The 15,771-nt window shown below is 36.3% G+C and overlaps 1 protein-coding gene across 5 annotated transcripts in view; it reads left to right on the top strand.

Moving 5' to 3' along the window:
* The window catches only part of LOC146004065 (uncharacterized), a 56,275-nt gene that overhangs the window by 21,686 nt on the left and 18,818 nt on the right, over positions 1-15,771 (top strand). For all 5 annotated transcript variants that reach the window (XM_083142685.1, XM_083142684.1, XM_083142683.1 and 2 more), the window contains exon 2: positions 8,932-9,108. In XM_083142685.1, the coding sequence (XP_082998811.1) occupies positions 8,978-9,108 (131 nt within the window). In that variant the 5' untranslated portion in view covers positions 8,932-8,977. The remainder of the gene's footprint in view (positions 1-8,931; positions 9,109-15,771) is intronic.

The raw sequence follows: 15,771 nt of genomic DNA, 5'->3' as shown, positions 1-15,771 counted from the left end.
TTTTTTGCCTTACCATATGATGCAAATTGATTTTAAAAATTCCCTTAACTTTTTCTTTACCATATAAAGATCTATTTTCAATGGTATTTGCATATTGTCTCTAAGCCATCCACCTAATGTCTTGACCTAACAAGTGTTTATCATTTTCACTGAGTTCGTTAAGATTAATTAGGTCTTTGGGAACCTTACCAAAAGTGTATTTGTGACAGTCCTCTCCAGTTAAGAATTCTACAGAACACTCCATTTCCAGTCACAGATAACGATCATTTACAAGTCACTACTCTCGGCACATTAGGGAAAGGAAGAAAGACAGCAGAGATTGTTCATGCACAGATCAGTTTTAGGCTCACCTCACATCCTATCAAAACATGTCTCTGAATCTTCTGCTATGCATGACTCACATCGACTTCAACGAATGTCTTTTCTTGAGGAAAAAATATTTATATATATTCTACCAGCTTTGACCCTCCAAAATAAATAGCCTACTTTCAGTGGAGTGCCCAAGGAGGGATTGGTTGTGGGTCAATATCCAATACCTTTAGCCTAGTATTCCATAAACCATTTCGTCAAAGGCAGATAATGTGGCAAAAACAGGGTTTATTCTTAAAAAGTATATGTAACCCCATCCCCTCCCTTTTGAAATTCCTGGGCATGCAACTGCCTGTCTTAAGCTGCATGTACTGCTACATTTAAAAAATGTGGGGGAAGCTCAGTTTTGTAGCTGACAATACCAACTGGCCATTGGCACCTAATAAATCACACCTTTTGCAATGAGATTTCGCAGATTTTCAATTGTCATATCTTGTAATTTCAATTTCTGGTAAGTCAAGTATTTAAACCTTATGTTACTACAACCTTAGTGACAATGAAGTTCGACCAGTCACAAATATAGGAGTGCGTTGTGAAAGAAGGAGAACACATGCATATGCTGAACATATTTTATTCAGCAGGCTACATGGAACAAAGGAAAACATAAATTTCCGCTGCAACGCAGCAATGTATGGTGTCCACACAAAATAAAACATTTTCGTCCATCTACACGTGACATTGAAGATGTACCATTGTTAGAGGGGATCCTGTTTACCATGGTGTGACGCCGCCCCGTCGGCGAATAACTGTGGCAATGCATTGGATCATGCTGCGGACGAGTTGTTCAAGGTATTCCACATCGATGCGGTGCCATTCCTCCTGCAGGCAGGCGATAAGAGCAGCCACTGTCGTGGGTCCCCTCTGTTGCACACGTCGCTTAAGAACACGCCACACATTCTCAATGGGCGAGAGGTCGGGACTCGATGGTTGCCATGGCAGAGTTTGCACGTGATGGCGAGTCAACCATTCTCTTGTCAGCCGCGCTGTATGAGGCCTGGCATTGTCATGTAGAAAGATGAGACGCCGCCTGTGGAACAGGTGCCTTGGCACTGTGGGAAGATGCCGCTCCAGTATGCGTGTATAGGCGTGTGCATTCACAATGCCCTCACAAACGTGTAGTGGGCCAACCCCAGATGCCGTCATGCATCCCCGTACCATCACTGACGCAGGTTTCTATACCCGATGTGCATAACATTTTGCTTCATTATGTTCCTCCTTCCGACAAATGATTGTTTTCCGTATTTTCCTGTACGCAACATTAAAAATGGATTCGTCTGTCCACAAAACCCTGTTCCACTGCCGAAATGTCCATCCCCGGTACATTCGTGCCCACTGTAGTCGATTGCCTTTGTTCAACATGGAAAGGAAGGGTTTACGTTTCGCTTTGTACACTCAGTAACCGCATCGCTGTAGGTAACGGCGAATGGTTCTGGTTGACACTTCAATGTGAAAGCGTTCTCGATTCCACAGTCGTAATTCGGCCACAGAAACATGATTGTTGGTCTGGATATAGCGCCTAAATATCCGTAGGTCACGCACGCTCAGCAGGCGTTTTCGACCGGGGGCCTTACCTGGCTCTGTAGTACCCGTATTTTGGTGGTGTTTGATGATGCAGTGGATGGTTGACTTGGGGAAGTTCAGTTGGGGCCCTATTTTCCGTTCACTGAGTTCATCCCGTTGCAACTCCACCACTCTTCTCCTCACGGTGTTGTCAACAGGTTTGCCCCTTTCCATGGTGATGATGCACTGCGGTTCCTCGGTGCACAGCATGAGCTTATATACGGCGGACTCCCTTATCGTGTCCATGACGTCATGCTTCCTTCGAATGTGCCACTATCTGGAATTTTCCGTATGGGTATGGGTCTGGTGCCTGGTCGAAGTTCAATGTCATGCGTATAGTTCCCCGTTTTCGTTCTTTACGTGACCTTGGGTGCAACATGCTGGGATCATGATTCTTGCCTGCTCACACGCCTCCTCTTACACACATGCGTCACTTCTGCGGGTCACCCATTCCACCGCCTATGCCTCTGTGCATTTAATCACGTATTCCTTTCTGGTCGAACTTCATTGTCACCAAGGTTGTATATTTTATGAGACTTTATTTAACCCAAATTTTAAAAAGAGAAAGAAAAGACTTCATTATTCTAAGTATGGGATGTACAGGGTGGCTTAAGTCACTTAACACCAACGATACAAGGCCACTGCAGCGTGCAACATGGAAATGGTGATGACCAATCGTTATCAGGCCAAGGGGCAACCAGATTGACGCCACCCAAAGGGTCGACGGCCATCTTGAATTCAACTTCAGAATTTTAAATGGGAAGGAGGTGATATATCAAATCAGGCTAGAATTTCACGAGAAATGCAATGGTGAAGGTTTTTCGACGTATCTTTAACCAGTAAAAAGTTATGACTGAATTCTTGTACCAATTTGCTCCGTTTCGAGATTAGAAAAATGCCTAAAAATTTGTTTAGTGCATCGGTAATGCATCGAGATCAAAGTGATGTCTAGTGAGAGAAGTTCGAATGCCATTGCACACGATTTTAATCAGATACATCCACAAAGAGCTGCACATTATGAATGGTTGTCGCGAACAATTTACAGTGTGACGCTTCCATTGAATTAAAAGTCCTTCACAGTGACAAGGCTAATGTTTATGTTCATAAGGAAGTTCATAAACAGAATATGCGACCCTTGCCATCTGATAAAATAACTTTGGACAGAAATTGCTTCACAACGTTCCCATAGTGTTCTGGTGTTCCTCCCTATTGAAAAAAAAACCTCTGTAAAAAGTACCTTCTTCCATAAGCAAGGATGAAAAACCTGTTTATTTAACAAATCCAAGTAGCCCTAAGCATTTAAGGTTCCATTGATGAAAAATTGACTAACCAATCGTGTTCCACACAGCATGACACACCATTAACTTACCAGCACTAACCATTCAGCTTTGAGCTGTCAAAAATGGGTTATCAGATAGTTTAACCTTACTTTGCAATGTCAGAAATTATTTGACATACGTTACCTTATATTGACCAAAACGAGTTGAATCTAAAAGTTGAGATTTTTACTGAGTTAGGTTCATGCAGGGCTTCCTTCATGCCAAATTTCAGAATTTTTGAAGAGGAACCATCTGAGATATTTAACCCCGCAAACTGTCAAAATTAAATGAATGGCCATGTTTGAGCCCATGCTGTAAAAAGGGTTGAATTTCTAAGCACTGATATTTTATTTACAGACACCCTGTAGGCAGGTCTACACATGAAAAAAAAATCAAGCCTTAGACTAAACCCCTTCATTGAAAAAGTCGGATTTAAAAATCCAATTTTTTACCTATCGTTACCACAATTTCCACCATAATTTTCGTACTTACGATGCAATTTTTTAGCAAAACATACTTGAATATCGTAGACAGTATACTTCATTAGCTACAAAATGAATTTTGTTTCAAGTCTCTAGCTCTAATGGTTTCTGAGATATTAAGGTTTCTGAAAGGTGCTATATGAGAAAAGAAAGCCATGCGCCATGTTGGAAATGTGGCTGCCCCAGTAGAACTAAAGACAATATATTTTTTTGAACATTGGTTTTGATATCTAGAAACATGTACAAACGTATGTACTAAATATGAAATTTTTCTAAAATGGTCATGTAACCAATTATTTTAAAATTATTGCATTTGGCATGGAATGACCCCAAAGAATACGTAGAGGGACCAGATTGCTTGTGATACATATCCAGAGACCATGACATTTATTTTACGTGTAGAAGGACTACGACATGTAATTATGTCTACTTCAGAAATCTACCTTCCGTATCTTGTCAATGAGGACTTTACGTAAGGACCTTGTTACCAAACTTCATGAGTATGCATTATTGCAAGCAACAAGTGATTTTGACTATGCCCAATTATGCCGAGATTTCACGATAACATCATGGGCCCGTGATAGGAAGTGAAAAGCCCAGGGTTGTCCCAGGTGGGCCCAGCCCAGTTTTCCCCATGCATTTTTTTTTCTTAAGAGAAACCCACTCAAATTTTTTTTTTTCAGAAAATAATGTATATTATTGCTTTAAATAATTGTGAGGTTCTAGAATTGTCAACAGTTTGAGAAAACTTGTCAAATAAAGGCTTAGCTAAGCTTGTAATACTCAAAACAATTAACGTGGTACAAGTCACAGTGTTTTTTTTGTTTTTTTTTTTCAGAATATGTTTCTCAAATCATGCTAGAAATAGACTTTTAACACAAATAATACAAACATATGTCCTAGAAACAAAAATCAAGAGTGTCTGAAATATTTAGATAAAACATTGAACAAACAAAGCTTATAATTTTGAAATGTGGTAGCACTTTAGATATCATTCACTTCCGTATTTGGGCAAGCCACATAGTTTCACCTGTGACAATCAATTTTTACAAAATTTAGTATAGTGCAAATGTTCTGTTTTCTTTCCAAAGCCTTGCACTGACACAATGACCCCTCCCTCCCTCCAGTTCAGTGCATTGATTGAATGTAATGGGTTTCTTGCCCAGGTAGGATAAATGTTATTTGTGCTTAGGAGCTCTATACCTAAAAAGTTGAGCACTCTCATACTCTACCACAATTTGATTTTTTTTCCTAAAAATAGAGTGTGTGGGGTTCTCAAGTAAATACAATTCATACGTGTACTTTCATATTTTGACCATTTTTGACATTTTCAAACCTTTTTATATACTGCAATTTCCAGTTTTGTGCATAAAACTTTCTGGAGCATTGTGACATTACCTGCAATGCAAATTCACAATAAAATTATTGAAAAAATAATGCACGATTTAGGACGAGCATGGGTGGGGTTGAAGGGCAAAGAAAGACAAGTCATCTATTTAGTGACCATCATAACATGTTTGTGTTGCTAGAAACTTGATAGACTGCAAAAGTATTACATGTGAGTGAAATTAAAGTTTGTGTTTCAAGATGGTGAATGAAAAACTGATTTTCCTCATGTTGCACGCACGCTCTTCTGTGCCATGCTCTCTTTTTCCCCGAAACTGTCTACAATACTTTTTCAGAGTATAAGTAACTAAACTATCAGTCACTGTACATTGTATATAATTCATTGGTTTGCAATTTTGCAGTAAAACTTTTAAAAGTATATTTAATAGTTCAGGAGAGGAGTGGTGCTAAAATCGCAAACATACATTTTGCCATAAATGTAAAGCTTTTGAGTTGCAATTTTTATAGTTACAAGATAACTTAAAAGATTGGTGTCATATTATATTAAAGAAAAAATGTCACCATGTTTATAGATGGTGCACAACAGACTGATTTAACGTGCCTTTCAAGAGTTTTAAGTTATGCCAATATTTGAGATAATATTTTCATAGATTAAGAATCCCAAGTTTCAACTATGTTAGGACTTGAGCTTGAAGTTTTTAATAAAAACTATGTAATATGGGGTGGGGGAATGTCACCAATTTTGAGACCAGGATATCTGTAGCAAATTTAGAGTTTTTAAGCTGAAATTCATGTCACAAATAGATACACCCAGGAAATGATTTTATTTTGCATTTGCATTTGTTGAAAGCATTTCAAGATGGTGGATGAAAAATTGAGTTTTCATATTCTGAGGTAGCTCCAAATTGTATTGCCACTTTCAAATATCTGTGTAAAGTACATTTTTGGACATTATGAAAAGAGACTTAATTATTTTAGGGCATATGGCTTGACAGATATTTATTTTTAAATATAGTGCATATGTATGTTAGGATCCAAATTGGGAGTCACTAAAGTTTTTATTTTTTCATGGGAACTGTTAGTTTCATAGCAACCAGATATTTTGGAGAATGGATATGGTATTCCATTTGGATGAAATCAGCCAAGACAATAAAATATGTCAGCCTTAAAATTTTGGCATGGGCAATACACGGAGGAGATATTTTAACTTGAATCATCCACAAAAATAATGGGAAAACACAATTGTGAACAAAATGTATTGAAGCATATTTATAAGTGTGTGTGCAGCTGCCGTATGTTGTATAGAAGGTAAGGGTAAAGTTCCCCATGCACTTAGCATTGTGCCATCAAGGCTTGAGGGGATATGGGGGTAGGACCCTACATTTTCTTGATCTTTGCCATTTTGGAGGTGGTAATCACAACCAACCTCCAGCGGCCTTTATTCCCCCATGGCCCATTGATTTGAGGATGGGTCAGTTCCAGAGCTGCTTTACACAGGGACAAGACTGGAAAAATTCCGACCTTAGATCACCCACCCCAAGATTCGAACCCGGGTCTTCTGCATGGCACAGACCTTGATTGTCAATTCTTAACTATGTTAACAGAAAATATTAAATACTTTTTTATTCAGTCAACTAAAACAATACAAATTGAATGTTCCAATATATTACTATCAGGGAGAAATGTATTTCATTTTTAAAATATATATGTATTTATAATCATAACCTGAAAGAAAAACAATAAAACCCAGTTTTGCCCAGGTTTTATCTGAAAAAAAAAAAAAACTCCCGGGTTGGGCAAAATGTCAACCCTGGAAAAGGGTTAATCACACCTAAAATGTGAAATATTGGAATATTAATGTGCATCAGTAAATAATTGTTCCCTTGGTGCACTGAATGTGCGCAAGTGTCAACACTTCTTTGAATGCTGATAAAGAACATTTATTTATTGCGTGGGTTGCAATTTTGCATGAATCATCTCAATTCACACATTGTATGTTGTGTACGCTTATGGATGTGATCTGTTGAAGAATTTTCCCCATGTACTATATTTTTGCTTACTTTGTTGCAGTTTCCGCAAGTGACAAAGTCAACGACTGTGTTCAATATGGGGACAAAAGGGTGATCTCTCATAAGTATGGTTCATACTTCCCCATTTTGCCTTCTTTAAAATAAAAATAATTTTTAAATAGAAAAGCTGAGTTTTTGCATGACCAAATGCAATTCACATAGCAACAACAGTCCTAACGTATGTTGTAAAATATGTTGTTGGAAAGAATATTGATGTAAACAAAAAGCAAGGAGGCATTCGCACATGTATAATTTCACATATGTTCTGTTATTATGCTATTTAAATTTGATGAATGTTGTTATATTTCTACGTTCCATTATATTCCAAAATTAATATGTTAATACCTCAACCATAATCTTGCTTGTTGTCTACTACCAGTATAGAAGATGCAAATATACTAAGTCATAGTGTAAGAATATACCAGCATTTAATATCAAAAGATAGTAGATAATCTGGTAGTATTTACCTTGGGGTTTAATCTGAGATATATATGTGCTCCCTCGATAGCCGAATTTCTGAATTGGTTAAATGTTACAAAAGAGAATTTACTACTTCATCTTTCAAGTGCTTTATGTTTTGGTGCATTTTTGTAAGTACCATTTAGGGACCCTTGATAGAGCTAGAAGTGGCTCGTGACTGCAGGCCGGATGCTTGTAAAGTTAAATACTTTGTACACATTAGGTTGTGGCTTTTTACATGGCCATATTTGAAGCTCCACAATTGTTCCAACCCACCTAATACTTTACATGGTTAAAAATTTTGAAAGATGAACTTTTCAATTGCATGATTTTTTTAATTTTTTTTTTAATTTGTGAAATGAGAATTATTTGACATGGAGAGATAAGATGAGTTTTATTTTGAATGAAATTTTTATTGGATTCAGAGGCAGTATGATGTCGAGATTGTATCTTGATACAGGCAGAGTTAGATGAAGTAAAAAGAGAATTTTCTTATGAAATTATGTTTTGCATGCTCTTGCGATCCCCACTTTAAGCCAAAATGATCATTAAAATTTAAAAATGTAGTATCACTATGTTCCTACACTTGTAATTTATCATAAGAAATATTAGACACTTATTTAGTGCACCATGAGGAGAATTTTTTTCAAACAAGACTAAGTTGCTTCTCATATCCTATCATGCATTTTTAGTACATACTATTGCATAATACACACACACACACACATACATGCATTGCCACATGCCACCACCCTCATAACTCCAATATTTGGAGCCACAAGTTAGGCAACACTGCTTCTTCTTCTTCGTCAGTTGCGACCATCAGTTCTCACCCAGGGATGAGAGAAGTGACACCAAATTGTACACGTCACTAAATAAAATTCAAAGATGTTCAAATTAAAATGTCCAAAACTTTAATACTGATTCATGAGTGTTGCATGCTTATTCATACAAATAAAAATAATATTGTGTTGGGTCCTGTTCTCACATAGGCAGTGATAAGTAAATTATCTCACAACAGAATGCCTTTACTGATAACAGCAAGAACTCAAGTGCAAGGCATAGCTACACTGATTGTTATTTTACTACAATGGTGCAAATTTGCATTCACCCAAGGTCCAAATCCTTTGAGGAAAGAGTAAATAATTTCGTATTTTTTTTTTAAATTTCTTTCTTCACTGCACATTCAGAGAACACAGACTTGGAAACCTGGTTGTTAAAAGTCAAACCTTCTGATTACCTTAAATGAGACAAATAAGGATGTATTGTATCAATAATTGTTAAGTGCACTTTTATTTTATGCAGTTATTTCTTTGTTCTTGACAGGTATTTGTATACATTGAAGATATAACTGTAAATTGTTAGAACGAAAATGGATGATTACCAGAAACTTACAGATGAAGAAATATTGAAAACATTTGAAAGTTTGAAAAAGGAGCTAATGGCAGAGCTTTCTAAATTACCTGAATCAATTCGAAATGAAGCTGTTCATTTGAATATAAGGTGAGTTGCATGAATGCTAAATGTATTTGAAATTTCACAAGCAATTTATGTTATATACATCTTTGATCTCTTTCACATCTATATGTTATATCACTTCTTGATTTGCCTTCTGATCATTGTAATTAGATGTTTGATGAATAGTATTCTGAGCAAATTTAGCCAGGTTGTCACTGTAGTGTAAATATTATTAATGATTATTTTGTAGGTGAATACAGTGCTTATGTGCATATTATATGGATGTCCACTTTTAGTGCTGCTAGAATCTAAATCAGATCTAGTGAGCAAGATGATTGAGTAAATCATCTAAACGCACAGCCATGAAAATAGGTGACTGGACAGAATTGAGCTGGTGCCACATGTTGGAAATGCAAAACGAGAGCAGCACATTACTCACTGGTTGCCATGCACTGTGTGGCTTCCACGGAACTGTATGGCCTAGTTTGAGCATCAGACCGACCTCTCTCTGGGGCATACAGTTGTCATCCCTGACCTTTCAAACAAATACTGTCAGTTTGTATCACATGGATTACAATGGCCAAATCTACAATGACACCTTTCATTCTCTAAACCCTCCGAACACATAGGGTTTTGCTCCATCATGGCAACAGGGCAAACTTCTACAACCCATCTAATTTCATGGCCATGCGATTAAGTGCCTTTGAGAGTCATGTTCCATTTGGGGTAAAAATATATGAATTTGAGGCATATTCATTTTACACCCATGTCCAAAAGTTAATCATAATTATATGGGCAATATCTGACTGTGCCAGTGACCATTATTTAGTAATTGCTAAATTAAGAGAAAGACTTTCAGTGATAAATCATAAGCAACAAAATCTAAAAGTTCTAAAATTTGATACAGGAAAGTTTACTGATAAAAGAATTAAGAAAGATTACCAAATTAAACTGTCAAATAGATTTGATGTTTTGCAGGATTTATATGATGATGAAAATATAAATGAAACAGACGTAAATAAGAATTGGGAGCACATACGTAATGCAATAGAATCAGCAGCTAAAAAAGTATAGGATACCATAAACCAAGAAAAAGTAAGCCATGGTTTGATATTGAATGTCATAATCTAATAGCAATAAGAGATCAGGCTAGACTTAGGTGGTTAAATAACTCTGATGATACAAATCTAAACAATTATAATAGAATAAAGTGAGAAGTTAACCGCACATTTAGAAGTAAAAAAAGAGATTACTTGAAAAGCAAAATTAACGAAATTGAAACAAACAGCAAAAATAAAAATATCAGAGATTTATATAAAGGTGTAAATGAATTTAGAAAGGGGTGGCAACCTAAAGTAAACTTGATAAAACATAAAGACGGTGATTTTCTAGCTGACCCAAGCGATATTCTAAATAGATGGAAGAACTACTTTAATGACCTTTTAAATGTCCATGTAGGAGATTCAGAAGTAAATGAAGTCCACACAGCAGAACCTTTAGTTCCAGAACCTAACTTGACTGAAGTTAAAGATGCTATTAAAAGGCTAAAGAATAACAAAGCACCTGGCATTGATTTAATACCAGCTGAGTAAATTAAAAATGGTAGATAATCATTAATATGTCAAAATCATAAATTAATTTGTTTAATATGGAATAAAGAAGAAATCCCTCAACAATGGAAAGAATCCATAATTGTTTCTGTGTTTAAAAAAGGTGATAAAATGAACTGCAATCATTACCGTGGAATTTCTCTACTCTCAACAACATACAAAATATTGTGTAACATTCTTTTAACAAGACTAACACCATATGCTAATGAAATTATAGGTGATTATCAATGTGGATTTAAACGTAACAGATCAACTACAGATCAAATTTTTCACATCAGACAGACACTTGAAAAAAGTGGGAATATAATCAAAATGTCCATCAGCTATTCATTGATTTCAAAAAAGCATATGATTCGGTCAAAAGAGAGAAATTATATAATATATTAGTAGAGTTTGGAATACCTAAGTAGCTTGTTAGTATGATAAAAATATGCACCAGTGAAACAGAAACTAAAATTCGTGTGGGTATTAATATGTCTGACAAATTTACAATTCATGATGGGTTAAAACAAGGAGATGCATTATCTCCATTGCTCTTTAATTTTGCCTTAGAATATGCTGTAAGGAAGGTTAAAGAAAGTAAAGAAGGACTAAAATTATATGGTGTGACTCAGTTGTTAGCATATGCAGATGATGTAGACTTACTGGGGGATGATGTGAATACAATTAAGAATAATGCTAAAATATTTTTCAAAACTGCTAAAGAGATAGGTTTGGAAGTTAACAAAGAGAAAACTAAATATATGCTTACAGGCCGAAACCAAATGTTAGGTAATAATCAAAATCTATAATATAGGTAATATTATATGGATGTGAAACTTGGTCCCTTACATTGAAAGAGGAACATAAATTGAGAGTATTTGAAAATAAGATCCTTAGGAAAATATTTGGACCTAAAAGGGATGAGGAGACAGGTGAGTGGAGAAGGTTACATAATTTAGAACTACATAATTTGTATTCATGTCCAGATATTATTAGAATAATTAAATCAAGAAGACTTAGGTGGGCAGGTCATGTGGCATGAATGGGAGAGGAAAGAGGAGTTTACAGGATTCTTGTTGGGAAACCTGATGGTAAGAGACCTGTAGGAAGGCCAAGATGAAGATGGAGGGACAACTTTGAGATGGATCTAAGGGAAATCGGTAGGGATGGAAAAGAGTATATAGATCTTGCTCAAGATAGGGAAAGATAAGATGGAAGGCCTGTGTTGCTGCAGCCATGAACCTTCGGGTTTAAGAAGGCTAGAGAGTTAGTTAATTAGTTTAATAAAAATGTCTATATTTTCCATTTTTTCAGCAAAAAGCCTTTGTATACATGTGTGTTTGTGTGCATCCTGAATGATGATATGCTTATGACTTGTACAAAACAATAATTTGTCGTGGGATTCGTTATTCTATGTTGGCTCTTAATTTCATACTACCTAACCTCTTTTTTTATGATAACACACTTTACTACGTGCATTCGTGTATGCATAGGAGCACCAATTTTTTAATGCCACCTCTATTTGGTGCAAGGTGCATAAATCTTAATCTTTAACCTCAGCTAGAATATCTTCAGGGTAGCGTTGTTTGTAGACCATGAAACCAGACAGGATGCCTTCCAATGGAGATGGTTAAACGAATATATTATTTAAACAAAGGATACATGGAATCAGAATATTTACATGATAAGCTACGTTCTTCTACAATTCTTGTTTACAGTCAATGTTCATCTCAATATGCTCTTTATTATTTCTTTTCTTGATTTGTATATTCTTCTAAGTGGACTTCCTTCTGGACTTCTTCCTTAATGGATGTTCTGGATCCAGACTTCCTTCTTAATGAAGGATCTGGATCTGGACTTCCTTCGTGGGCTTCCTTCTGGATTTGCTTCTATTTCCGCTTTTCTACAATTTAGGAATTCCTGTATCCTTTTTCCAGCTTTTTTTCCTTTAAACTTTGGGAATTATACTACAGGGTGGCTACTCACCGGGAATTCTGTGTGAATTCTGCTTGAAATTTTCTCCGTAGACATGAAAAATTGCAACCTTTATTAATCCAAATCCTATTGAATTTATACATATTGATAAATGTCCTGACGCGAGATTTTCACAGTTGAGTTATTTTTATTGAGGAAGGAAAATAATGTTGTGTTGAAAATAAAACACAATTCTCTCGATCTGTTTACTTTCAGGGTGGCAACAGACCTGGAAAACCGGGAAAAGTCAGGGAATTTGAGGTGTCAAAAAATGTCAGGGAATTTTGTCTTGCTTGACTTTTTTTCTTTTTTCTTTTAAAGATATCGTCATGGAACTCTGCAAGGGAACAAGAAATCAGAAATCTTGTTGCTAAGTTTCGGCCTGAAGTTTTAGGCCCCTTTTATGCACAACTCAACCACGTCGCCAAAAATCAGTGCTGGCAGTAGAGAGAGAGAGAGAAATTTCTGGAGGGGCAGAAAAATGTGTTAAACCTCTAAATATTACGTGGAAAATTCATTGAATTATCATTTTTTCTTATCCGTATGGGAGTAGTAAGGGGCAGAACTGTCAACAGGTGGAGGGGGTGGGAGCAGGTGGTGCCGTCCGATAGTTGTTTGACATCGTAGAAAGGCATTTTGTTGGACAAACTGAAGGAACATGGAAACAAATAGGTTACATTGATACATACGATTTTTGTCAAATATTTCCACCCGACAAAGTATGTCACTACAACATATGACAGAAATTGCATGCCACTCTTATGGAATTGGTTTTTTTTGGATGTCTTCTGCTTGCAACATCCAACAAAAATCGCATGCACAAACAAGAGCTTTGGACTGCAAATATGCTGCTGGGATTTTATTACTCTTCTGTCTCACTTTGCCTTATTTAATGTAGAAGTGCTTACAAAGGTTTTCTTTCATCATCACAAGTTAACATAATTTTACAATGATATTGCACTATTCTTAGATATCAAGAAGAATCCAACAAAACGGGATATATATTGAATACTATCACGAAAAAGTGAAACATAAATCTGCATTGGTGAACGTTATAAAAATTTGGCAAGTGCATGGTCCCAACCTCAAATTTACTCCAACACTAGTATTTCAATTAAATTAACGCCACTTTCTGTCCTGTCTGTTTAAACTCGTGAGAGATGGTCATTAATCTCTCAGTGAAGTTAATGTCCAATATTATGAAATAAAATACTAATAATAAATACACAAATATTTTAATATCATATTTACTCAAATCATTCAATCATAAAAGCAAATGACTTTTTTCAAGAATTGACTTTTCTCTGCCAGCCCTGCTAAATTTTCACTTTCCATCTACTGATTTATACGAGGGGTGCCCAGAAAGTAATTCCCAATTAGTACGGACCTTGATTTTTTGCAAATGCGAAAACCGTGAAAAATGTTAATTGCTGCGAAGTTGTGTTTATGAATGTGCAGTAATGTCTGGACACATTTTTCGCCTGTTCTAAATATGGAAATAATACGAATTTGGCATAAAAATGCGAATTGTTGCTGTTTTAGCAATTTTTTTTAAAAAAAGTCCTAAAACAATGAAAAATTCCATGAAATCCAACATTCTTGTCCCATATTTGTGTACATGGAACGTGCAAGTTTTCAAACATTTTCTTCAAGAGTAAACTATCTTGCTTGTTATACATGGAATAATTCTGACAACCACATTAAATCATGTATTTCCCACGATTTTTTCAACTTCTATCAAAACAATTTGCATCACAGAGCAAATTGGCAGAGTTCTAACGGGAGATCGAGTGCGTATCTACCGTCACACGGGAGCCGCATCTTCAGTATTTGTCGCGCGAGATGTGGTTTGAGTTACCAAACTAAGTGCACACCATTGGCATTAATCGAGTGAGAAATAATGGAACACAGTCATTTGGGTGTCTGACTACCATGTAAGAGACCTGGGGTCGATCCCCTGCAGGGGAGAACCAGGATCTTTTCCACCTGTTCAAACTGCTCCGGCGCTCACCCAGCGTCGTATCAAGCGGATACCTGGAGGAAACTTTGGGGGTAAAGGTAGCCAGGAGCTTGGTGCTGATAACATCATTCCCACCTTCAGCCATGATAAAGAAAGTGTCGGGCCCTAACTCCACACCCCCTAGATGCCTTCATGGCTTGCTGCTAAGCATAGGGGAGCACTTTACTTTTACTTCCTCAAGAATATGATCTAATATATCAAACTGTCACGAAATGTAGACCATGTGACTTACAATTTAAAATAATAGTTTACAAGCACAATGGAAGTATTAAGTTTGGTATATTTGGCAGAAAAATGTTCTAAAACAAAAATGCGAATTTTGGGAAATGTACTAACAAGTCAAAAAAAGATAATGCCAATTTTTGGTGCCATAATTTATCTGTATCTGTCACGTGAGTTTGATTGATTTAAAAATTTTGGGCACGTCAGCACTTATGGTCATTATGCACCTTTCAGTATATACAGGGAAAATTCCATTACCTAAAACCCTTACATTAAAATTAAAAAGGGGATATGGAAAATAACTTTCAACATATCAAAGTGTCACGAAGAGCCATAGGCCATGTGAATTACAATTTGGAACAGTAGTTTAAAATCATCATGAAGATATAATGTCAGGTAATTGCCAGAAAATGCACTAAAATGAAAATGTGAATTTTGGGAAAAATAACATGAAATAGTAAAAAATAAAAAATACACAATTTGGAAAAAATAACAAATCAAGGTCACTACCGATTAGGCATAAATGAAACAAGAATATCAGTAGTAATTTATTGCATTAGTAACAGTGGGTCCTAACCTAATTTTCGGCATAATCACCACCGTTGTTCTGTCATTTGTCGTAACATGGCACTAAATTTTGTATGATCATGGCATATGTGTCTTGACAGCAAAGACTAGAACTATCTCTACCGCAGTGTAGCTGTGAAATCCTTGTCCTGCGAGAAACCTCTTCAGTTGAACAAAGATATGAAAATCTGTACATGCAAGGCCAGGCTTGTACAGGGAGTGGTCCAAGATCTCTCACCTGAAGTGATGCAAAGGGTCCGCATGTACTCAGCTGTATGGGCTTGTGCACATTCGCTTGACCTTGTGTGAAATGTCTGCACCATCGTTTGACCA

Source organism: Lepisma saccharinum, chromosome 21, assembly GCF_977018435.1.
Source record: "Lepisma saccharinum chromosome 21, izLepSacc3.1, whole genome shotgun sequence".
NCBI classification, from domain to species: Eukaryota; Metazoa; Arthropoda; class Insecta; order Zygentoma; family Lepismatidae; genus Lepisma; species Lepisma saccharinum.
This window is presented reverse-complemented; position numbering and strand designations above follow the sequence as displayed.